The sequence below is a fragment of the Dermacentor silvarum genome, chromosome 4 (genome assembly GCF_013339745.2).
Source record: "Dermacentor silvarum isolate Dsil-2018 chromosome 4, BIME_Dsil_1.4, whole genome shotgun sequence".
Lineage (NCBI taxonomy): Eukaryota > Metazoa > Arthropoda > Arachnida > Ixodida > Ixodidae > Dermacentor > Dermacentor silvarum.
Genome location: NC_051157.2, coordinates 118527406 through 118552787, shown reverse-complemented (window position 1 = coordinate 118552787; position 25382 = coordinate 118527406). Strand labels below are relative to the sequence as shown.

At 47.9% G+C, this 25382-nt stretch overlaps 1 protein-coding gene across 3 annotated transcripts in view; it reads left to right on the top strand.

The window, feature by feature from the left end:
• Positions 1 to 10941: 10941 nt before the first annotated feature.
• LOC119450575 (isatin hydrolase-like) overlaps positions 10942 to 25382 on the top strand; it is a 53665-nt gene continuing 39224 nt past the window's right edge. For 2 of the 3 annotated variants that reach the window (XR_007466477.1, XR_007466478.1), the window contains exons 1-3: positions 10942 to 11297; positions 15314 to 15578; positions 18864 to 19349. Coding sequence is in view for 1 of the 3 variants with exons in the window: in XM_037714079.2 (XP_037570007.2) it covers positions 10966 to 11297; positions 15314 to 15578; positions 18864 to 19181 (915 nt within the window). In the remaining 2 variants the exon portion in view is untranslated. Of the gene's footprint in view, positions 11298 to 15313; positions 15579 to 18863; positions 19504 to 25382 lie in introns of those variants that run through there. The other variant, XM_037714079.2, reaches the window with a different exon arrangement.

Genomic DNA, 25382 nt, shown 5'->3' with positions numbered 1-25382 from the left:
ATCCCAATAAAGATTTAGACGGAACTCTTGCATTACTGGGCGTGACAAAAGCATTTGATATTTTACCCGATCGAGCACCAGCGTTCTTGTTGTGACACGCTTGCCCTGACACGTGACGGTTACCTCCGCCAACTTATTGTGCACTTGCTTTTTGCCGTGATGTTCATACACACTGACTGGAAAATGTTTTACTGGGTTCCAGTCCGGAATATGCTTCTTGTTCACAACGGTGATGGAAGCTTTACTGTCAACCAACGCGCTGATTGACCTTTTTTCCATTTACATGCACCGGAACATACCGTATACACTCGTGTAAGGGCCGCACTTTTTTTTCGCGATTTTGATGGGGTGCGGCCTTTCCACGGAAGTGTGAAATTTTTGTTCAATTTTTGATCCACGTATGGAAAAACGTATTCAATCGTGCCATATATACCTAATATATGATGCTCCTAACAAGACTAGGAATGCTTTCCTAGTCTTGTTTGTTGCGGCCAGTTCTTCCTTTTGGTCGCACCACCAACGCACGCATTTGTCGACGTGGAAATTCCGGCTGGCTGCACGTTTTCTATTTTGTTCGCCGTATGCGACAACTTCAAATTTGAACACAACATCGTACGCGGTTATGCGTTTTTTTCTTTTCCTTTGCAAGTGGTTGTGCTATAGGCATTTGTCAATATGAACGGCGGCCCAGAGGATCAATGGTGCCGGCGAGAAACGCGACCAGATCTCCCAAATAGTGCCGCGCGCCCGAAGCTCACAGATAGCGCTGTTTGGCGAAGCCGCAGGACAGCTATTGCCATCTGGTGGCTTCCGCGAAATGCGCTGTACGCGAGACGCGACGACACTGCCGTTTGCTGGCGAGATTTTTTTGTTTTCAAAGTTTGGACGGTCAAGTGGGGGGAGCGGCCCTTACACGAGCGTGGCCCTTAGTCGAGTGTATACGGTACCTCATGTTGGTACGCTCCACAAGAATTTTTTGTTGTTGTTGTCGCGGTGAGTTGTAATGAGAGGGCTGCTTAGCTGCCTTCTTGCTCTCCTCCTGATACGCGACTTGTTTATCAGTGGAGCCAGTTCCACTCGGGATTTGACACTATGTCAAGCAGGGCTATAATTCCGTATAAAATACAATAGAATACAATACAATACAGATTTATTTCCAGAAATTCAACAGTTCCGGTGGACATCATAGGCTAAAAGCTGTTGTTAATTAAACAGCTTGACTAGGCCGATGGTTGTTTTTACAAGGCATACATGGTGGTTACATCAAAAATAGTAAGATTGTTCGACAATCAAAATAAATAAACTACATAAGTGCATAAAAACAAGACAAAAATTAATAAAGAGACTAAGAGAAAAATATATTCGATACATCTGAAAAAAGAAATATATGTGTGTAAGGGTTACAAATTGGTAACACAAATGGGCTCTGATAAACGATAAACAATCAGTGGTCACATGTTTACAAAACGCACTTGAAGTTCTTTGGATGAGGAAATATATGTACCTTCATATTTATTTAAAATATATGGTATATTATGTTGTAATGACTGTCGGCTATATTTATTACGAAACCACGGCACATACCACGTATCGCTATTTCTCGTATTGGCAGAAATTAACTTATCGTGATGCAGTAGACACCAAGACACCTTGCTGACAGTATCATAACTGCTCCCAGGGTGCTCAAAATTATAAGACAGATCTTTCATATTCTGCAATAAGCCTTCTGTTTTGTTTGATTTTCTAAGCTAAACACGGCACCGCATGTCTTCCGAAAGTCCCAGTGTAATGAGCGGAACCAGTGAAGCCTGGGATAGAGCAGAGTCAGCTAATTGAAGCAGTCTCTATTTTTCAAAGAAACAGTCAAGAAGGGGCCCGGAGTTGTACTTGTAAAATATAGCTTTGTCCAAGCTTTGAAGCTTGTTCTCGTTCAATGAAATTTAAAAACTTTGGAGGACGCTTAAGCTTCTCCTTTAATGTGGCGGTCCCACTCCGGCCGCACAAGCTCCCCGTTTTCAGTACATTTAGGGCAATCGTAGTGGCTTTTCTACTTAGGATATAAAGTTGTATATACCATAAAAAAGCTGCGTTCTTGTACATTCCAACTATATGTAATACAAAGAAATTGATTAATGTGATTTAGAAATTAATGTTCAAAAACAAGTACGAGATACATGGTTCTTGCGAACTGTGTTTCAGTTGTGACCGTATTTAGAAGAAACTACTGCATGTACTGCATTGCGGCTTACTCCGTAGCTTTAGGACATATTTATATATTTCCTTGACGCAGAAAAGTAATGTTGAATTTTTATTTCTTGGATAACTTGCCTTTAAAGATTGCCAAATATCGCAAACTTCTGTTGTAAACAGCCCGGCAACTACATGGTCAAAGGAGCAAAATTTTGCATAAATTAGAGTTCAAGGAATTTTGATTTAGGACGCAAAATTTCATTTATGTACCTTTATTAGTTTTAAACTGCAGCTTCGTAGCTTTAGTACCTTCCCGCAAAAATGGGCAAGCGTAGGACCAGAATAATAAATATTCCTTAATTCCGGTCGCATTATTAGCAAAACTAATAAAGGTACATGAATGAAATTTTGGGTCCTAAATTCAAATTTCGTGAAGTCTAATTTGTCCAAAATTTATCTTCCGTGAGCTTGTAGTTGCCGGGCTGCTTAAAACAGAAATTTGCGATATTTGGCAATCTTCCAAAGCAAATTATCCAAAAAGCAAAAATTCAACATTATTTTGCTGCGTCTAGGAAATAGATAAGTATGTCCTAAAGCTACAGAGCAAGCCGCAATGCAGTAAATGCGGTAGTTTCTTCGAAATGTGGTCAAAACTGAGACAGTTCGCAAAAACCATCTACCCCATACTTGTTCTTGAACATTTATTTCTAAATCACATTACTCAATTTCTTTATATTATACATGGTTGGAATCTACAATAATTTGGTTTTTTTATGGTGTACACAACTTCATATCCTAAGTAGAAGACCCGCCACGGTTGCTCCAAAAGTACTGAAAACGGGAGGCTCGTGCCGCCGGAGTAGGACCACCACCTTAAGTTTGCAACGCGATAGCATTCAAAGATCCGTGACTGTTTGTGAGGCTTCCCGGTAACCATAGCTTTTTATTGCGATAGCAATTATATGGACACTTCAACCGGATTTTTGCCGTCGGCGTCGCCGTCGCCGTCGCCGTGAGGTTCCGTATAAAGTCCAAGGGCGATAAAATCCTCGCCGCGGGGGGGACACGCGCGCTCCGTGATAGCGCGCGGGGGACACGCGCTATCACGGAGAGCTAACGCACGGCGGAAAGCAAACGCGTCGCGCGACAGTACATGGGGGTATGGGAGGGCGGGAAGCGGGGTTACGCTGTGCTCCGGCACCAAAGGCGTATCTTGCAACCGGGCGTAAGGGGAACTTGCCACTCAATCTCCCAAGCGAAAGCAAGAAAGCGGGAAGGCAGCGTGGGAGGGAGGGGGGGGAGCTTCTACTCTGCCAACAACTGCACTCGTACTTTGCCCGTGGCTGTAGCGGTCGCCCGCACTGTCTGTTATCTCCACGCGGCTCTGACCTTTGTATGCGTTGTGGATTCGCCGCTCAGTTTCCGTTGAAGCGATTGACCGCACGAACCTTCGCCCGCTGTGGCGGCTACCCTTGCTGCCAGCGTTTTGACAGTCGTCTGCGGTCATTCGGTGTGATCTATTCATGCTTGCTTGTGCGCGCTGACACCACGCTTGTTAATTCAGTTAGTAAGCGAATGTGTCCAAGTTTACGCAGCCGATAAAAAAACTACTATGCTTACTCCGAATAGGTCTCTACTAATTTGCTATCGCGATTGATGTTTCGCCTTTCGGGCGAAACTGCGACATTTTTTTTCTGCATTCACGCCTCGGCGCGCCGTTGCCGCGGAGGCGAGCGCCATCTGGATGGTGTTTTAGCAAGGAACACCGACCGGGGCGCACCGCTGTATTAATGGTAGAAATTCTGGAAAAGGGGTTTGTGTTTCAGTTTCCGCGGAGCTGAATTATGTTCTCTCGTATATTCCAACTACAATCCGACGCTATCATACCTCCATATTGTGGATAAGTCGTACTTTACGATATTTCTGACGCACTTTACTTTGAGAAATTCAATTAGCTCAGCAGCGCTTCTGCGCCACGCGGAGGGCCTGCGTGGTCCGGGTGGTTCGGGATGATTTTCTTGGCCGCGGACGCCGAGACCGACGCCGGATTTTCTGCGACACGGGGCCCTTAACGCGCGTTAAAAAGCTCTATAACCACTCGTTCCATGGACGTTCAGCTTTTTCAGAAGCTCGAAGCTCGTGCCGAATCTTGTCACCACCTCCCAAGTAGACCCGCATGGTCATCTTTGTCTGTGTCCTCCCGCCAGCAATTCCTCTCACAGGTGTACTTGTAAAGATCAAGCCATTCCTAGGCAGTTCCTGCGTACGACCAGTCGTAGACTTCAGGCTTGACAAATTGCATAGGTGTCTTGCTTATTTGCCGAAAGTTTGCTTGCAGTAAAAAATCCAATAGTTGCTGCTGATGCTGGCTATTCGTTTCGTGCAACTTCATTACGTACTGTATCAGCGCACTTGCACTGTGGTCCTCTAATATGAGAGGCACTTTTAATATTTCAGTCTGAGAAGATTTAACATCAAAGGCATGCCCTGTCGGTGTTTTGTCTCATGACACTTGTTCGTGGGCTGTCATGCTCAAAATACCGAGGAACCACATTTTAAAGAATGTAAGACAAGTTACAAGCAACTTTAGTAACAGAAGAAGAACTTGAGTGCCATATAGAAACTATACCGCAATTTTCGCTCACGGGACGCCAACGCCGGCGATGGGGCCGGACGCCAACAGCGGACTTACTGCGACGCGGGGCCCTTAACGCTGTCGCCTGCCCGCCTGCCGCCTTACAATGCGCATTAAAAGATGCCAGTGGTAGTTACTGTAGATTTAACAAATACATTTGGAGCCAAACAGACAGGGCTTTTCTCCGTTCGTGAAAGAGGCACTGGGACTTGGCATTCTAAACTCGGACCTAATACCTGCAGCACACACAGAAGGCGTCATTGATCCTGTGGTTGCAAGGAAATTACCCAATTTGGAAGACCCAAGGTGACATATCCTTCAGACTTCCCAGGCCGCTATTTACCACACAAAGCAGCACCTAACATGGTATCGGCGACCAGTGTCTCTCAGCAGAAACGTGCCAATTATTAGCATAAACACGTCAACACGTTAATAAACGACGTGGCAATTCAGCAAGTGTGTAGTAATTCAAGTGCTGTTGATTAAAAAAATGCATATTGCCTGCATCCACCTTTGCCATTCCACCATATCTTACGCAGATCCAACATTACTTGGTATCTACTTATACGTAATAAGCAATTATTCTGCATTTATACGCATGAGTTCTGCGGACAAACGCCGCGCGGTAACAGGGACTCAGCAGTGTGTAAAATCTGAGAAGATTTTTTATATATGTTTCATACTTATTTGTGCATACATCTCTCATCACTTTTCTTCGATCGACCAGCATCTTGCATCGCCTTAATCGATGTGGCATCGCTGTTACCCCGTCATGTCGACTCCTTGCATTATGCATCCTCAGGATATGTTCGCATTGGGGCATTACTTGCGGGCCGTGTGCTGCATAAACATACATATTATGGCGTCTCTGTTGGCACGACGTTTATTCGGCCCGAGTACTCGGCAGCGAACCAGCAAAAGCACACACCCGATGATGATGATCACACATAACTGAAGATGAGGATCGCGCAACGTAGGATGATGATGATAATATACAGATGAAGAAGACGTGCGTAATAAACGCCCACACTAATTTCCCCCCCACGTGGAAGCGGCCATCCTGGCCGCAAGTCAAGGCGACGAAGACCGCCGCGTGAACGGTTTCATGCGGGAGACATGAACGACCTCGGTGCTGCGACAACGGCGGTCTGTGGCGGCGACAACAGGAGTCACGCGATAATTGACGGGTGATGTCTGCTCCAGGACGATGTAGGGCCCGATGAAACGCGGCTGGAACTTGTCGCACAAACCAGGCGTGCGAAGGGGCGTCAATAGAAGTATTTCGTCACCAGGTCGGAAGGACACAACGCGATGGAGGGTGTCATAAATGATCTTCCGGTCGTGTTGCCTGGCCGCCGTGTTGACGCGAGCACGCTGGCGACACTGGGCGAGTCGTGAAAGGAATTCTTCGCTAGACGATGCAGATGGATTGACAGGAGCATCGAAGAAAGAAACGTCTAGAAGGGAAGTAGGCGACCGTCCGTAAACTAAGTAAAATGGCGAGTAGCCGGTGGTACGCTGAACGGCCGTGTTGTAGGCGAAAGTGACGAAAGGTAGAATTTTGTCCCAATTCTTGTGATCAGGCTGAATATATACGGCGATCATGTCGGCAAGCGTGCGATGAAATCGCTCTGTCAAGCCGTTAGTCTGTGGATGGTAACTCGACGCTGTTTTGTGGGTGATACCAGAGGCGCGCAGGACTTCGTTTAAAAGTTGCGAGAGAAAGACCTTTCCACGGTCGCTGAGCAGTACTCGAGGAGCACCATGGCGCAGAATTATAGCTTGAAGGACGAAGTCGGCAACCTCCGAAGCTGAGCCAGTGATCACTGATGTTGTCTCAGCGTAGCGCGTCAGGTGGTCGATGGCGGTCACTATCCACCGATTTCCAGCTGCAGTAACAGGAAGGGGCCCGTAAAGGTCGATACCAACAACCTCAAATGGTGCGTCAGGACACGGAATAGGCAGTAATTCGCCGGCAGGAGCAGAGGTTGGGAGTTTGCGACGCTGACACGGAGAACAGGAACCGACGTATCTCGCCACACTAGTAGAAAGGCCAGGCCAATAGTAACGGCTTCGAATGCGATCATAGGTTTTGTGGAAGCCGAGATGGCCAGCAGTCATGTCATCGTGGAATGCTTTGAGGACATGGGCTCGAAGAGAGCGTGGTAGAACGGGCACCCAGCGTTGACCGTCAAGGTGGTAAATGCGCCGATACAGCACGTGATTGTTCAGCTTGAATTGTGCGAGTTGGCGTCGAAGCCGCGCGTTAGGTGGGCGAGAAGCGCCAGAGAGGTGGTCTATCATACGCCGACAATATGGGTCAGCCCTTTGGCGAAATGCAAATGTTTGATCGTCGTCCGGAGAAAGGCGGTCTATGGTGGCTAGAGAGGAAAACGGCGCAGAAGTGACATCCGAAAAGCTGCTTTGCGACGCAGTTGCCGAGGTGTCAAGTGGGTACGCAGGAAGCGGGCAACGAGAAAGAGCGTCAGCATCTTGGTGTTTTTTGCCTGACTTATGAATAATGTCAAAGTCATATTCTTGCAGGCGGAGAACCCAGCGACCCAGCCGTCCAGTCAAGTTCTTGAGAGTGGAGAGCCAGCATAATGCGTGGTGGTCCGTAACAATTGTAAAATGACGCCCGTGCAAATAGGGACGAAACTTCTGTACGGACCAAACAATCGCCAGGCACTCCTGCTCAGTTATTGTATAGTTCTTCTCGGCATCGGTGAGTACGCGGCTGGCGTATGCAACGACTCTCTCGTGCGAAGAGTTGTTGCGTTGCAGAAGAATGGCACCGATGCCGTGGCCGCTAGCGTCTGTGTGCAAGAGAGTCGGTGCAGTCTCATCAAAATGGCAAAGCACAGGTTCAGACGTGAGGGCGCCCTTTAACATGCCAAAGGCTGCTTCACAATCTTGAGACCAGTGAAAGGGTACACCGGAAGCAAGTAGTTTGTGTAGTGGCGCAGCGATGGAGGCAAAGTTCCGTATAAAGCGACGGAAATAAGAAGCGAGGCCAAGGAAGCTTCGCAAGTCTTTAGGCTTTTCTGGGCGAGGGAAGCGAAGGACCGCAGCAATCTTGTCAGGGTCAGGACGTATGCCCTCCTTGCTCACGACATGCCCCAGGACCTTAATGGATCTGCTGGCGAAATGGCATTTCTTCGTGTTGAGCTGAAGACCAGCGTCGCCAAGGCACGTCAGAACTTCATCTAAGCGTTGCAGGTGCTGAGGAAACGTGGATGAAAAGACGACAATGTCATCCAGGTAGCAGAGGCAAGTTTTCCATTTCAGGCCACGCAGCACGGTATCAATCATGCGTTCAAAAGTCGCAGGTGCATTGCATAGCCCGAAAGGCATGACGTTGAATTCGTAAAGTCCATCAGGGGTGGCAAACGCTGTTTTTTCTTTATCGTCTTCGTGCATGGGAATTTGCCAATAGCCAGAACGCAGATCGAGGCTCGAAAAGTATTCTGCACCTTGTAGTGAATCAAGGGCGTCGTCAATGCGAGGCATAGGGTATACGTCCTTTCGAGTGATCTTATTGAGGGCCCGGTAATCGACGCAAAAACGCACGGAACCGTCTTTTTTTCGCACCAAAACAACCGGAGATGACCAAGGGCTAGCTGAGGGCCGGATGACCTTCTGTTGTAACATGTCCGCGACATTTTCTTCTATGATTTTCCGCTCGGCTAGGGACACGCGGTACGGGCGTCGGCGCACTATCGACGCTTCGTCTGTCTGAATGCGATGCGCTGCAGCTGTGGTTTGGCCCAGAGTCGACGAATGGACATCAAATAAATTCGCGTGTTTGTTCAACAAAGCAAGCAGCTGCTGCATATGTGAAGGTGGCAAGTCACTGCTGATGGCTGCAGTAAGGGCGGAGGGAGAAGCAGTAGCACAAGTAGAAGGGTCTTTGGAAGACATAGTCGTAAGGGGCACGACGCATACAGGCCCTGGGTCGGCCGCGCAAGCCACTGTGGTGCTTTGCGGAAGGAGAATTTTCTCCGATGTCGCGTTCGTGGCGGTGACAAGCGCCGAGCCATTGTGAAATCGAACCACACCTGGCGCAAAAGCGATGCCTTTATGAAGGCAACGGGAAGAGGGCAAGACCAAGACGTCACCATGGTCGATATCGGTCGACATAATGGTAATAATGCGCTGTCGGCCGGGAGGCAGTTCGGTATCTTCCGCAGCGAGCAGGCGCAACGGCGTGTACCTGACCTCCACCACTTATGGCGTCTCTGTTGGCACGACGTTTATTCGGCCCGAGTACTCGGCAGCGAACCAGCAAAAGCACACACCCGATGATGATGATCACACATAACTGAAGATGAGGATCGCGCAACGTAGGATGATGATGATAATATACAGATGAAGAAGACGTGCGTAATAAACGCCCACAATATTGCGTAATATTAATGCTGTGGCCTGTACGGCACATCACCAGGGCCGTTTCTTCGCTAGATTACAACGTCAGTCACCATGACATCGCCATGCCATCGCCATCACACTGTCATAATCGTTGTGGCTTGGCTGCAGTCATCGCAAGCACGCTTGCATCGCACACACATTTAATAGCCTTACACGGTCTCTGTGGTAGCGTTTAGCGGACCCCCTAAGCGCTGATACCTGCAAAATGGCTCGCATAAAGAATCCTTGTGTGCATGGGATCTTCATATTATTAACACGAAAGTGTTTTATGCCGGGGTCCACCAAGACTTCACTGACGTATTTCCGTCACGGAAATACGTCATAGAACATAATACAAAGAAAGAAACCAGAAGAAAAAGTTCCACAAACATGCAAAATTTGGAAATCGAACCCACGACCTCTCGGTCCGCGACGATAGATCGCCGAGCGTTTAACCCATTGCGCCACAAACGCATTTGCAGAGAGCTACACAGACGCGCCTTATATATCTAACACTCCTCCGTGTACCCGCGCTCTTGCTCGGGGCGGTGCCGCCGCCTACGAGCAGAAAAGAGAAGTACTGCATTATGACACTAACGCGCACCGACAGTGAACGCTTCGGTGGTCTCAGCACTACGACGCCTCGATGCCAGCATTCGAAGGGACGCTGGCATCAAGAAGCACTACCAACGTCACCTAGGTGGCGTTCACCGTACTCAGCACAGCGGAGCGTGGCCTCCGCAATTAGCTCTGAAAATGTTTCTGAAGTTGATCGCGGAGGCTGCAATTACGACGCGCTGTACGCGCTGATTTGACTCGGTGACGATTCAGTTACGTGCTTTGTCTTGCGCGTTGTATTAGTGTGTCAGTTACGTGCTTCGTCTTTCGCGTTGTGCTAGCGTGTGCAGCGTAGTGCAGCTTCGATATGCACGACGGTTGCTCATGGTCATCGACGTTGGTAGTCGTGATGGAGGAGACGTGCCACCAGGCGTCAGCGTAGGTGCATCAACGCCTAAGGGCGCTTTAGCCACAAAACACCAATAGACATTATATATCAATGTGCAACAAACATTACACTACTTCTGTGAAGACACGTTTCACTTTCGTGTTCTATACCGATTCCTATATAAGAGGGATCAACCACATGTTTTTTTTTTCCTCGAAGTGGTCACCCTTTTGCTAGCTCTTTTGTATTATTAAGATAAGGATATCGTTCATGAGCCACATCATTCATTAGCCTGGTGCTTCATTGTAACAGGGGCAAATTGTGGCTGACAGGCGTACCCACGAACTCCTCAATCTCTTTAATACTAATGGTGTAGGGGGGGGGGGGGTATTGTGCAAGTGTCCACCTAGAGAGGTCGATTTTGCCTGCTGCGGAAGTGCTCATTTGCTGGGGTGGCATGTCTCCTCACGCATGCCCCAGCCCAGCCAATCAGAACTTCAGTAGGAGACGAAAGGGACATCTCAACTAGCTGGACACTTACAGAATGCCCCCCCCCCCCCCCGTCTCTCAAGGAAGAAAACACCCTAGGGTGAGTACGTTAGCCGGAATAGACAAGGCCTTCCATATCAGGCACGCGTGAGACTCCTGCTAGCCGCAGAATTCTTGGAACGCTCAAATTTTATCGCTTACACGCGGCGCTACATCTTAGCGCGGCACTTGTTTATGTGACGCCTGTCCAGACAGTGAGAGATAAGGAAACGTGTCGGCTGTTGAAACGAAGAAAGAAATGTTGCGACAGGGAAGTCGTTGTCATTCCCTTCGCATTCTTCTCAGGTTCCTCCAACCGAGCAGTTGCACAACTTCAATTTGTCTGACAATGACGCGAACCATCACTTCAAATTTTCAGATGCGTGATGTGACAAGGACGCTTTTTGCTTCCTTGGGGCTACTAAACCTGGTCCATGGAGATATTCTTCGAGGACTCGTTCCCGCACAATGGTGCCAGAGCTACGACGTGGTGGATTTGTCGCACAACTTCAACAACCAGACGATATATTGGGACGACAACGGCTATTACAAGCTGAACGTGACCATTTACAACGCCACGAGATCTGGATGGTAGGCAGTCTTTGTTCTCTTTGCGATTTAGCAATGCAAGCGACGAGGTAGGAAACTGGATACAAACTTGCACAAATGCAGTCACCTTATTTCTGAAATGGTTGTTGTTTTCGAAACAATTTCCTTTATTTCTACTTCTCCGGCTATTCGTACAGTTGCTACACGCCATTTTCAGCGTGTGCCACAACTGTTCACGATGCGGTGCTCTTTACTCACATTCCTGCATTTAGCCACCGTTGAAAATGATCGATTCTTAACAAAGACTAGGAGTAGTGAAGAACACGCGCATTGCTGCTCCGCATGAATCCACTTAATTTGATTAAATATGTTTGTTTTAGAAGGGGGAGGGAACGAAATCCTCAATCAAATTTTGGTGTTTTGCAAAACGCCAAAGCTTTTAAACAAAACGCTGGCGTTTATGTTCTGTCGGTCAAGTTCAGATGACAAGTAATCATAGTTCCATTTGCCACTTGAAGTGTATGCTTATATTTAAAGGCATAAAGGAGTACATTCACCCTGAGTTCTTAGTAGTCATGGCGTATGTCTTGCGAATCCGTGTTGGGAAGCAGAACGCGGGGATCCGTAAACTTTGATCCCTACTCACTGCATTGAGACAGTGTACGAACGCACAAAGATTTCATTTACTACGGTTTAGCTGCACGTTAATAACACCGCGTGGTCCATATTATTCCGGCGCTTTCCACTAGAGTGTTTTGCAGCCACCTTGGGACATGTTGGTTTGAGACAAATCAGTCATTCGATCAATCAATCGATCGATGCAAATATAAATTAATCAACCAACTTGCCAAGGTATCAATTATCCAAGTGATGTTATAGTACTAAGTCAAACGTGAGCGGACTATTGAACAACGCTCCCAACAAAAAATTTGCTTTTATTTATCACAGCACGATCTAGTAGACGTGACATAATCCTGGCGAATAGTGCGTAACCTTTTATTGGATCGGCGTTAGTCAAGCCAATTCGGTGAGTAACATCATATTATCCCTCATTTATTTAGAGCGCAGCACCAAAGGTTTATTTCCGACAGAGAGAGAGAAAGCAAAGAGAGGAATGGCAAGGAGGTCAACCAGACCTCCCTGAATTTCCTTGCTTTCTCTCTCTCTCTCCCAAGTCGACCTCCGAAGGTTCACTTGAGTGATGCAACTTAAAGTAACCACGATATCACAATCGACGCTTGTCTAAACGAGTACGAAAGCAACATTAGGCACAACGTTGACGGCGTGGTAGTGACATAACAGTATTTCGTTCTCCGATTGACCGAGTGGGAAAAATTCGCTACAGACCTATGTGAAGCATAAGTTTCCCAAGCACAGCTCTATCTCGCAGACTGTTGATTGTATTTCACCAGAACCTAAGTCGGAGACCGCAATATATTCGAGCAGCGTCGGAAGCCTTTACCACCTTCTCCCTTCGCAACGTTTTTATATAAATACGCATTTGCTGCCTCAACTAACCGTTGCCTCTCCTCCCTCCCACCCGTCCCCCCACGGCCTCTCGCGCGACGGAAGAAGTCGCATTTGCTCTCTCTCTCTCTCTCTCTCTCTCTATATATATATATATATGATGATTGTAAATGAGGGAAGAGACGCTTAATTCTGCAGACCTAAAGGGAGCACGACAGCAGAACGCGCGTTTGCTTTCCGCCGTGCGTTCGCTCCCCGTGAAATCGGCTGAGCCGTGCTCCCTCAAGGGCTGCAGAAGATAGCGTCAACATTTCCCCTTTCCACATGAACCACTTACTACTACGTGAAATCGTGCGACCCTCGCGCACTGTCACACGCATATACAGCATACAGCGCGCGGCGACGATTTCATCGCCGTGGAATACGGAATCTCACGGCGACGGCGACGCCGACGACAGAAATCCGCTTTGAGTGTCCGTATAATTGCTATCGCAATAATACCCGTCATCATCTGTCACAATATTTGGACGTCGTAGGTAGAGCGCAGGGCGACAGTTGTCTTTTTTAGGATAAGACCTGGTTCACACAGGCATCATCCGCGCCGTCCCGTCACCGTAACGGCACCATATTCCGTCACAGGAGCGTGTTTCTTCGCCTCTGTCTCATCAAAAACGGCACGCTGCTTTCTGTGATTACTTTGGAGGACATCCACTACATCAACTGCCGATAGCATTAACGCTGAGAGTGCTACAATATCACACGCTCGCGATGCTAGTGCTCGAGATTGATACGTTGGTGCGTGAAATATGCCGTGGAGCTAAGCTTTTACAGCGCGGGTCTCGCGCCACCTGCAATCAAACGACGCGGCACAAGGCACCCATGTGCGTTGTACGGCCACTCAGCCACACACAAGTGCTGGGAGATTACCGTGTCATTGTTCGTACGCGGGTCCAATAACCCGGAAACAACGCACATAATACGAATAAATTCACTACCCGAAAAGAAAACCTACATATACCACGTGCAACGCTATATCGACGCCTGAAGCACAATGTGTGCTGTACAGAGCTGATTTCCATTTATGCGTTCCAGCTCCGCTCGCATCGACGCACGTATGAGAGCGCACAGTTGTTTATCAGCTCAGCAATTCGGCTTTTTTTCTTAAAGTGTTGCTTAATTTGTGCAATGACCTGAAGTGTGCACGTGCACATTTTTCATGTCTCAATGCATACCTCTGGTGTTGAAACGCGCAAGTGCTCAGTTGTGCTTGCTTGAGAACGGGTCCTGTCAGGTCACTTAGTGCTCAGTGTTCTCACCACCTTTCTCAACAAAATTCTGCGCACCCAGCTGAAAAAATAAAATAGTCTCTTTGTCTCATGGTGAACGTCTTAAAAATTGTCGCAGTTTCACCTGAAAGGCGAAGCATCAATTGCGATAGCAAATTTGTAGAGAGCTATACGGAGTAATGATAGTAGCTTTATCAGCTGTATAAACTTGGACATGCAGCAGCACCGGCAGCACGCAGAACTGTTGTCGACGCCGTCGGCGTTTTGCCCGCGTTCGCACAAAATGCGTGCGGCGTTGGTGAGTGTTGCCGGAGCCTCTGATATAAATAGGCACTTGATGCCGCAGCTAAACTTCGCCTCCCTTCCCTCCCCCTCCGCCCCCCCCCCCCACGGCCTTTCGTGCGTCAGAAGAAGGCGCGTTTGCTCTACATATATGGTGATTGTAAAGGAGGAAAGAGACGCCTACTTCTGCAGCCCTTAAGAGAGCACGGCACAGAACGCGCGTTTGTTCTCCGCCGTGCGTTCACTCCCCGTGAAAGCGCGCGTCCCTCGCGCCCTTTCACTCGCACATACAGCATTCGGCGGCGACGATTTCATCTCCATTGACGTCATACGGAACCTCACGGCGACGACGACGGCGACGCCGACGGCAGAAATCTGCTTTGGAGTGTCCATATAATTGCTATCGCAATAAAATTGTTAAAAAGCTCTAATAATAGCGAACTTAATACGTTGGTTATAACACATTGTACGCTGAACGAGTACTGAGAGCGTTTCTAGTATAGGGCCTAAGAAGAAGTCTACGGAGAATTTGCAACGCTTAATCAACCATAAGTGAAACTCGGACTTATTTTCCGCCATGCTGCAGGTGACCATTTCGCGCTTCAGGTTTCCTATCTAGGTAAAACTAATGCCATTGAATTAAGGTATGATAATTTTTAAATTCAGTTAATTCTTTTTGTAAAACGATTGCATTTTATTTGTGTGTTATCTGTAGATCATTGTCTTTTTTGCATTTCATTTGTGCATTGCACTTTTTATTTCTTAAAATGAGCGAGTTGTAGCGTGGACCGGGAACGAAGACACAAGAAGGTACACCAGAATGCACCCACATCGACATTCATTTAATTTTTACATGTGATCACTAGTGCGCTTGGATCACAGTCATTTTCGTACAACTCGGATATCACGTTTACATGGTAGATAGCTTAAAAATGGCGCGTTTGTTTCGTGGTAACAAGGATTGAATCAGAATTACAGCGAGTGGAACATGCAATTATGCGAACTCACCTGTAAATCGACCAGGTTCCAAGAGGACGTGATGGAAGAAGCAATACATGGTGGAACCCACCTGGACTCTCCAGTGCACTTCCACAAGGGTGGATGGGACGCGACGCAGATACCACTCAGCCGTTTGTTGTTCCTGCCAGTGGCAGTTGTAGACGTGAGGGAACAAGTTGCGCAGAATCCCGAGTATATGCTCTCCGTGGACGACATACTGCGCTGGGAGGAGAAGAATGGACAGCTTCCGAGCGGGTGCCTCTTCGTGGCCCACACCGGACAGTCTAAGGTAAATTTTCGACCATCTTAAAACGGAACATCTCCCCTTGTTGCGGCTTAGAAATGACACTGCCCTTTTTCAAACGACTCCTGGTAAATAAAGCAAGAAAATGCGAAAGCAAACAGGATAGTTCTGAAGAATATTACATGTGAAAATAAGGCTCAGTAGCCTAGCAACCGGACCAGAATTCGTGGTTGATAGTAATATTCTTGGTGCAATTAAATGGTGCTATAAAGCTAAATAGTGCCTTTGTCGAACCTGAGCAGTCACAAGGGATCCGCATAATTAGAAGGAAATGTGCAGAAGATAAGACATTCGTTTGATAATTGTGAGAAATGTGTCTTGTATCTTTTCTCGTATCCCCGTAAAAGAAAATGACGTGACGAATGGAGCCTGTCAGTTCTAACCTACGTAGACAGAACTTGGAGTATAACGAAAAAACGTTAAAGGACCATATGGTCCTTGGAACGATCAATGCAGCAGTGAAGTAGAGGCGTAACCTCAAAAGATAACAATGCTATATGTAACACAAAGCAAACGCAGGCAGACAATATTTTAGTTACGATAAGTTAAGAATTTGCGTAGGCCATGCGAGGAAGTGGTGGTTTATGAATATGTGTCAAAGGTAGGTTGGAGTAGTAAGTGGTGGAATGGAGAAGCAGGAGTGATAACATAAGGAAATTTACTGGATAACGACAAAATGGGCTGATGGAAAGCCGACACATGACTGGAGATCAATGGAGGAGGCGTACGTCCTACAGGTGGATTATATAAACTGGGAAGCATGATGATCACAATGTTTATAGGTGAAACGGTCACCATGGAACATGTCCGAAATCAATTGATTTTGAAGACTAAAGGTGACTTGAAATATACTCGGCAGCAGCTCCTGAGTCTCTAAATGTAGCTAGCTTACATTTAACTTTGTAAAACCGGACTCTTAATCAAGGGGTCGTGAGCCACAAATAGAAAGCCAATCATTGTAAGCCAGGAAGAGCCTGAGTGATGAAGAAGTTGTGGCGAAGAAAACGAGAAAAAAATGATTAGCGCAATATTAGGAGATAGGTAGATAGCGATATAGTTGAGGAATGAAACCTGCGGTTATAATGCTAATATCGAGAATACGAGCTGTCACTGGGAGTTCGGCACACCATTGAATGCATAGAACGAATTATCGGTAGCCTGTAAAGGTAACAGCTCCTGTACCAAGCTAAGGTAGACACTGACGATGGAAGAGACGAATACTTACTTAGGATAACAATGTATACAGAAGTAATTTGTGACCATGCAGTGCAGGGTTTTTTGTCTTCGAGCGGTCCCACACTGGCAATGATGACAACGTGTTTCAGGATCTCCCATCTTCGCTTCGAGCCTTCTTGCCATTATGGAGTAAGGAATCAGAAACAGATTTCACGGCGACTGTCGACGATCATGCGTTGGCATTGAGTTAATCATGACGGCGGTGTGGCAACGAATGCATAATGACTGTACGGCGACCACCACGTAATGAAGATGTCATGGTGAGAATCAGATCACAAAGCTGGCATGACGGCGATGCAATGACCTCGACGGCATCATGAGCACGACCACAAACCTAGTGGCCCAAGATATTAGGAAACTTGGACTATGGGTCAGCGCAACCGATAGATAGATCGATAGATAGATAGATAGATAGATAGATAGATAGATATATATATATATATAGATAGATAGATAGATAGATAGATAGATAGATAGATAGATAGATAGATAGATAGATAGATAGATAGATAGATAGATAGGTTCGAAACGCCTGAAGTAGGCAAAGAATACCAATCCCATTTGTAAATAACAAATATTTATTTACCCTCCACGCATTTCAGCATTAGAGGAGGAGTGAATTACAACAGAAACAGCACAAGAAGAAAATTATCTACACGCATTCGAAGCTAACTATACAATGTTAGCTGAAGGTTTGTTAAATTCACAGTCGTGGGAAAGTGGCATAAAGAACTGAGATAGCTGTCGACATCAGTTTTTACACATGATTACTATTTTTTTCAATTTTGGCTAATGCTTTAACAAATTCTCATTTTTATAGGTTACAGTTTTACTGGGAAATTCGTTCCAACCCTTCGGCGTACGTGGCAAAAGTGTAAAACAAGCATGTTGGGATACACGCACAGATTCCAATTCTGTGCTGACGATCAATGTGCAGAGGAAAGCCACGACGTCAACCGCCGCAGTAACCCAGTGGCTATGGCTTTGTGATGTTGAGCTCGAGATCGCGGGTTTGATCCTCATGGGAGCGGAATGCAAGAACGCCTGTGTACCGTGCATTGGGTGCACGTTAAAATACCCCAGGTGGCCAAAATTACTCCAACAGGGCGCGCCTCTTTATCAGGTAGTAGTTTTGTGACGTAAAAGCGCAGAAATTATTTAGTGACAAGATCGTGCCAATAACTTCGAATGGAGAGCTGTGTAGTGACACAGGTAACGAAAAGAAAAAAACAGTCAGCCCTTCCACTGGCGTGGAGATGGAAGACCAGCGAAGTGATGGGAATTATGTATTTCTAATTATGACTATTAAGATGTGATGGTGTAATTGGTTATCTGAACTATGAAAGAATGAGAAATATATATGATCCGGTGGTTTTCATTTATTTAGTGACCACAGGGGCCATGGCCTTATGGTCGCTACGGTACACCGCCATAGGGTGTACAGCAAAGGTTGGCACGTACTTCATAAACACCACCAACACAGCGCGCGTTTGGTGCGAACGTGGGTAAAACGCCGCCGCCGTCGACAACAGTTGTGCGCGTTGTTTGTGCGACCCCACACAACCGCTGTCAAAATGCTGGCTACGTGACGGCCGGCAGGGCTACGTGACGCAGAGGCCGGCAGAGCTAGGGAGCCTACATGCAACGCCGTTTTGCATGTAGGCTCCTAGGCAGGCCTGCGCGCATGCGCCGTAGTGGGAAGGCGGGCACGCACACGCACAGTCTAGGGTACCTCGATGCCCTCCTCGCCCACCGCTCCCCTTTCACTGGGAAGTCGCGTTTGCTCTCCGCCGTGCGTTTGCTCCCCGTGAAAGCGCGCGTCCCTCGCCCTCGCGCGCTTTCACTCGCACATACAGCATACGGCCAATGAGAGTTATTTTCTATTGCCGGACGCGACCATCGTAGAGTGAGCCTATAACAGCTTCGCTGTAATTAAAAAAAATGAGATGCGATAAGTTTTTCTACGAGTTCGTACAGACGAAAGGAGATGCCAGCACAAAGTTCTTACGCACGCATACTGTTGATCTCGCGCAGCACTGGCCCAACCGGACCGCCTATATGGGCATCGACGCCAACGGCGACAAACACTTCCCGGCCCTGCAACCGGAGGCGGCCTCTTACCTGGCGACACAACGGAGTGTTTACGGCGTTGGTGTGGATACACCTTCAGTGGACGCGGCTCCTGACGATGCCGCGCACCGGGCAGTCTCAGCCGCAAACATATTCATCCTCGAGAACCTTGTGGGCCTGGAGAAGCTGCCGCCAAAAGGAGCTTACGCCATCGTTCTGCCACTCAAAATGGATGGCGCCAGCGGTTCGCCCGTACGAGTGGTTGCTTTGGCGCCGCCATAGAATGCGTGTACCTCCTTTTTTCTCTAAATCGCACTCCATTACGCCAAAAACTGCTTCAGTGACCGATAAAGCAGATTGCCAAGTGGTGACCCTCCAAAACTTGGCCATTCAAGATCACGGGATCACTCAGCATTTTGCGTGTAAGCTGCTGAGTTTCGATGGTACTCCGTTGGCGTCGACACATTATTTTGACACAGTGTGGAGACAGATGTGTCACGAAAAGAACATAAATGATGTTGCCATAGTAGTAGTGGTGCAGTTAGTCCACCTATTCCTGTATTCAACCTCAAAGGAGAGCAATAAATGTTCTGAGGGTGTTGAAGTTGATCTTTAGAGCGTTTAATGACCTACTACAGTGGTTTCTTGTTCAAGAGGTTTTCTTGCAGAGCACAGCATGGTCAATGGTTCGACGCCTGCCTGCACTGGCTGCACAACAATAGAAGCGATATGCAAAAGTGCTCGTGCACCTAGCTCTCGATGCGCTTTGTAAAAACTATAGGTCGTGAAGCTTAACCTCGAACCCTCTTAACGGTGAATCACATCTCGTATGTGTTGATTTGGGGCGATGAACTCTATCAACTCACAGGTGCTGATGAAATTTCTATTCGAATGTCAATGCAGAAACACCTTAGGGGAGCAAGCTGCGTATTGCAAATGCTTACTCATTTTTGTGGTGAGCTTTCAATACCACTACCAAAGTGTTTCTTGCATTATATCGGCAGCAATGAGATTAATATATTTTTGTTCCAGAATATTGTTTCCCCATTTCTGAAGAACGAAACTATCTATGTGTCTATCAATGTGTTTGTTTTTCTGGAGACTTTGTAGAAAGGTTTCCACTTAGATCCAACCTGTTGCATTGAATACTCTTGAAAACATCACTGAAGAGAGCGCTAAGGAGCAGAATGGCACAATAGGTTGTTTGAATAGTGAAGGCATCAAATAACTATGCGGAGTATTATTCAACCCTCAACACAGGTCATATACCACTCTTCGATGAACTTCTTTCACGTAAACTGGAATCACTGGTTATGTACCATTGGTGATGTGCAGCTGTTCAACGCTTTAAGGATGGTAAAAAATAAATAAAAAGCTTTAAAAAAGGAATTAAGTTTTCGTACGACAATATAAAGGAAGACCATGCGAAAAAAATTCTGTCAGAGAGTTGAAGTTTACTAGAAGTGAGCGAAGAGAATAAACTTTATTTCCGGCAGCAACGTGTTCGCGCCTGAAACTCCAGCATGAGGGAACTCCGAACAAGAACAGCTGGATAAACTTGAGCTGACAATCTGAACACCATTGTATTAAATCAGGTTTCACTGTGGCTGGCTTGCATTGTCGAAGTGAGCGGTCATCGGCTAAGAGCACTTCATACTCTATCGAAAGTAAATGTGCTGAAGAAAAGCATTTCCTTATGTGTTAGGAATTAGGTTAACAGGTAATTCTGGTTTCATAGTGCGTTCGTTGTAGTCGTTGGAGACAGCACAATTTTTAATTTGAATAGCTAGTAAATACTTATTGGGTCTTCTCCTTTGCTACCATAGTGGAAAAAAAAAACGCTTAACCTTGCACTCGGCCGTGCAACGCTAGAAAAAGCGAAGCTGGGCGATCATAGCCCAGCGTTTTCCGGAAGTACGCGCGAACTTATCATCCTATTACTCATAATGATGATCATTTATTTTCACGCGTCTCGGACTTACAGCCGTCACTACGCGCTGCATAGCAAAGCTTGCAACACCGACACCGCGTTACAATGCCAACTCCGCGTTCCTGGAGACCTGCTCCGTGAATGCGTCTCTTTCTCTCTCGCTCTCATAAGCGTGCCAAACCTCTTCACCTCGCAGAGCACGTTGGCGCTGAGCCGTGCTCCCTCAAGGGCTGCAGAAGATAGCGCCAACCTTTCCCTTTCCCTCAAGAACCACTTATCATCATCATCATCATCATCGCAGAGCACGAGCGCACGAACGCGCCAGCTGTGGACGAAGATGACGATGCTCGAACGCAATCATATGGTTCGCATAAATACATGTTCGGCATGCGTGGAATGACAAAGCTCACTTCACGGTAGATCTCCTTGGACGACAGTGCGAGCAAATTATAGGTATGATGAGGCGCGTCAGTAACCGCCGCTCGGGACTTAAGGAAGCCGACATGCTACGGTTGGTCAAGGCATGCATGATCAGCCGTCTAACCTACCACCTTCCATATCACAAGCTGACCCTGACCCAGACTAACCGCATAAACACCATCATAAGGAGAGCCGTTAAACAAGCGCTAGGAATTCCTCTCTATGCTTCCACGGAACGACTACTTGCTCTAGGGGTACACAACACCATCGAGGAACACATCGAAGCACACAGAATGGCACAACTCGAGAGATTAAGACTGACCTCCACAGGCAGACATTTGCTATCAAGGCTGGGCTACCCACAGCATTCACCCTGTACGCGAGAGCAAGTCCCCGTCCCCTCAAACATGGGAACCTTACTCACCATAGCACCGATGCCGCGCAATATGCATCCAGAGTATCATAATGGTCACCAGAGCGCACGTGTTAAATACGTTCGGAAATTCCTCAACACCCAACCGGAGGGCACCGCCTATTATACCGACGCTGCCCAGTACCCTCTTTCGACCGAGAACAAAGAAAAACAAGTGTCGGTGGTGGTGGACGATCAGGGGGATATGGTGTCCTCATGCAGCGTCCAAACCGGGGCTACGCTCATGAGGGAGACGGTGGCCATAGCACTCGCCATCAACCAGATCGTCACTCACAGGAAAAGATCACTAAATCACGACCACATCATAATAACAGACTCGCAAGACGCATGTCGAGCCTACCTCAGGGGTTATATACCCCAGGAAGCTAACCGCGCTCTCACCAGCATACGCAAACTCCCCGCATCTCCAGATCCCTCAATACCACGCATCAGGCTGATTTGGACACCTGGTCACGCCTCACTGTCGGGCAATGACCGCGCTCATGCGGCTGCCCGAGAGCTAACCTGCCGGGCCCCTGGCAGTGAGGCGACCAACCCAGATCAAGCCTCCCACAATTTGCTCAACGCATACCGTGACACTCTAGACTATTACAGACTAGGGCACTTGCGATATCAACCTCCACCCAAATCATTCTCCTGGAATGAAGCCGTCTCCCTGAGACGACTTCAAACCAACTCGTATCCTAACTTTCTCCTTCTCAACAAGTTCTCCCCAACCTTATACCCCACCACCTGCCCAGGCTGCGGTGCACCACCGACGACTTTCCACGTCACGATAGAGTGCCAAAAACTACCAACTGATACCCCCCTTCTAAAATCCCCCAACCAACATATGCGCAGTGGGAGGCGATCCTCCGTCACTCCGAGCCTCAGGTCTGGCTGGCCCTGATACGACGAGCAAGAGCGGTGGCGGCAGCCATTGGGGCCCTGGACTAAGGGCCCCAACCACATTCATCCTTTCACGTTATAATAAAGTTTATTTCTTCTTGCATGCGTGGCTGTATAGCCTCATTCTGCTTCTGGTCACCGACGCGTGCGGACGCAGGATGGCTGGCACCTCACGAGCTGCGACAACGGCCGACGCTGGCCGCAGTTCTTTGTTCTCCGACGAGCCCAAGGACTACACGATCATTCTGCCACCCATGCCCACCGGAGGACTGAAGACTATGGTTGTTCTACATTGCGACGTAGCAGGACGCCCGTACAAAATAGAGGACTTTAGTCAGCCTATAAGGAACGCTGGCATTATTGAGCAGGTTGGTGGCATAAGGGCTTACCAGATGTCTCACGTCTTGCTCGTGAATTTCCGCACTGAAGAAGCGAAAAAGAAGTTGCCAGAAACCAAGCCCTTCCTTGTCAAGTGTAGTACCTGTGTCGCAATGGACCCACAGAGGCAGGAAGTGCGGCTGAAAGTGCGTTGGTGCGTGTTCAACGTGAGCAACGACGCAGTGAGACGGGCTTTCGCAGAGTACGGGGACGTGAAGGAGGTCACTGGCGACAAGTGGAAGACAGGCGGCTTCGACAACGCCGACTGAACAACGCGTGTTGTGCGGCTTATTCTCCGTGACGGGGTAAGCCTTGAACCTATCCCACACCAAATGCGCATCGGAAACGGGACAGTACTCGTTATAGTGCCAGGCCGTGCGCCCATCTGTCTGCGCTGTCGTGCTACAGGACACATCCGCCGTGACTGTAAATTGCCCAGATGCAACAACTGGCGTGCTTATGGGCACTAAGAGGCGGAATGTGCAAGGTATTATGCTCGAGCCGCTTTTCGAGGAACAGCAGAAAGCAGCGAGTTGGTAATGGACGAAGATGAAGCGGAACAGGCTGCTGCGAACGCGGCCTCAGACACTGAGACGGGAGGAGACGCAGCTGATGTGAGTGGCGCCAAAGAAGGTAGCCAGGGACAAAAGTAGGCGTTTCTGTCTGCTTCAACCGAGGAGGCTCCGGCAACATCAGCGAGTATGGAGACAGACTCGAAGGACGGAGGCGTCGCGTCTAGCGAGAAAGAGGGTGACCCATGTGCTGACGCGAGCTAGTATTTTCCGCTGTTTCAATGGGAACATCAACGGCAGAAGCTGAAGAGGTGGGCGACGTGTGACCAAGTGTGGAAGACGACCACGCAGAGTCGATGGATCTGGACAGCACGTCATCTAAGCGCCTCCATGACGGCGCAACCAGCGTTCTTCAGGAGCAGCGACTCCGTCAGCCGGAGCGGGAGTGGCGCGTCGCCGGGAAAAAGCCGCGGGACACTAGAGCGCAACACTCGCCGCCGCTTCCCCGCGACAACACTGAGAATTCGTAAATACTTTTTCATCAGCACCCCGCAGGATGTCAGCTTGTATGATAAGGTGAGCAACATACTGTTTGTCTGGCTGCAATAACAAAACTAAAAAGGGCTACCTTTGAAAAGCACATGCTTCTAGCGACATTAATCATCAGAGGGCTGGCCTCAAGAAGGAGGCAAAATCAGCTTTACAGGTTAATTACTGAAAAAGATTTGGACATTGTAGCAGTTCAACAAACTAAAATCGAAAGTCAAGAACAGACGGATAGTATGGTGCGCCTCTTTATTAGTAGGTACGATCAACGCCTCCTCTAACTATATGCCAGTCAAACGGGAGGCGGGAGCACTGCCGAACCCTTTCCTACTCCTCTCTCAAGGCGGCCGCTAGAGGCGCTGAGATCTGACACTACTCTCCCTCCTCTGAAGGTAGGCCCAACGCCTCCGTAAGCCGCACTCGTGGTGCTGCGCTGTTCTTATGGTGTGTGCTTGCTTGTTGTAAGCTTATCGAGGCTTCTATAAAGCCAAGTACTGCAATTATACAGTATTGTTGCGTGCCGTTGTGCACCCAGTCAGCGTAAAAAGGAGCCACGTGTCTCGTTTCACCAGAAAGAGAAACCGTGAGAACCTTCTGACAAAGCAAACCCATCATGCACTTGTTCTAACAACAAAGTCGAATGTCGAGTGCATTCGACATCTGCTTCTTGTCAGAAAGTTCGAGTTTGTGTTGACGAGAAAAATATCAAGTTACCCAATCAAATCCTTCTTTTGATTCCTGCGCAGAAGTGCCAGGATGCGCTGGATCTAAAAAAGTGTGGTATACGGGCTGGACAAGATGCTCAAGACTGGAATCGTTGCTACTTCGAGTAGCAACGTGCAAAGATCATCCGCTTTGTCACCCAAAAAACTAATTCCAGCTAACCAGCACTGAAGCTATGGAGCAACCAGCAATGAAGCGATGGAGAAGCTTCTCAGTGTAGCAGAGAACTGTATGACCAATGCGTCAACACAATGCCGCTGGTTTCAAACCCGGACGTGGCCAGTGTAGCTGTAATAGGAGGGTTCATCGTTCGCGCGGAAAGTGAGCGAATCCCATGCGTAAATTCCATTTCGCTCCTGCAGGCGCCAAAAAGCAACATTCCCCTGCACAGTCTCATCGCTCACCATAACTCAGGACTTTACTACCCGAACGAGGAGCTGGTAAATGTTCTGAGAGGGCTTCGGAAATTTGCTGAAACCATGCTCTACAACAGAAGTTCTATTGCTAAGCCGTTAGAAGTCTGCGTTGAAAGATGCGTCCGGGCTCTCATGGAACTTCCTGTGCTTCGTTGCGAAAAGAGTGACGAAAAGCAAATATAGTTCTCCATTTCATCGCAGATAAGTTTTTGAAGCCCATTTTTACGAACTATGCCG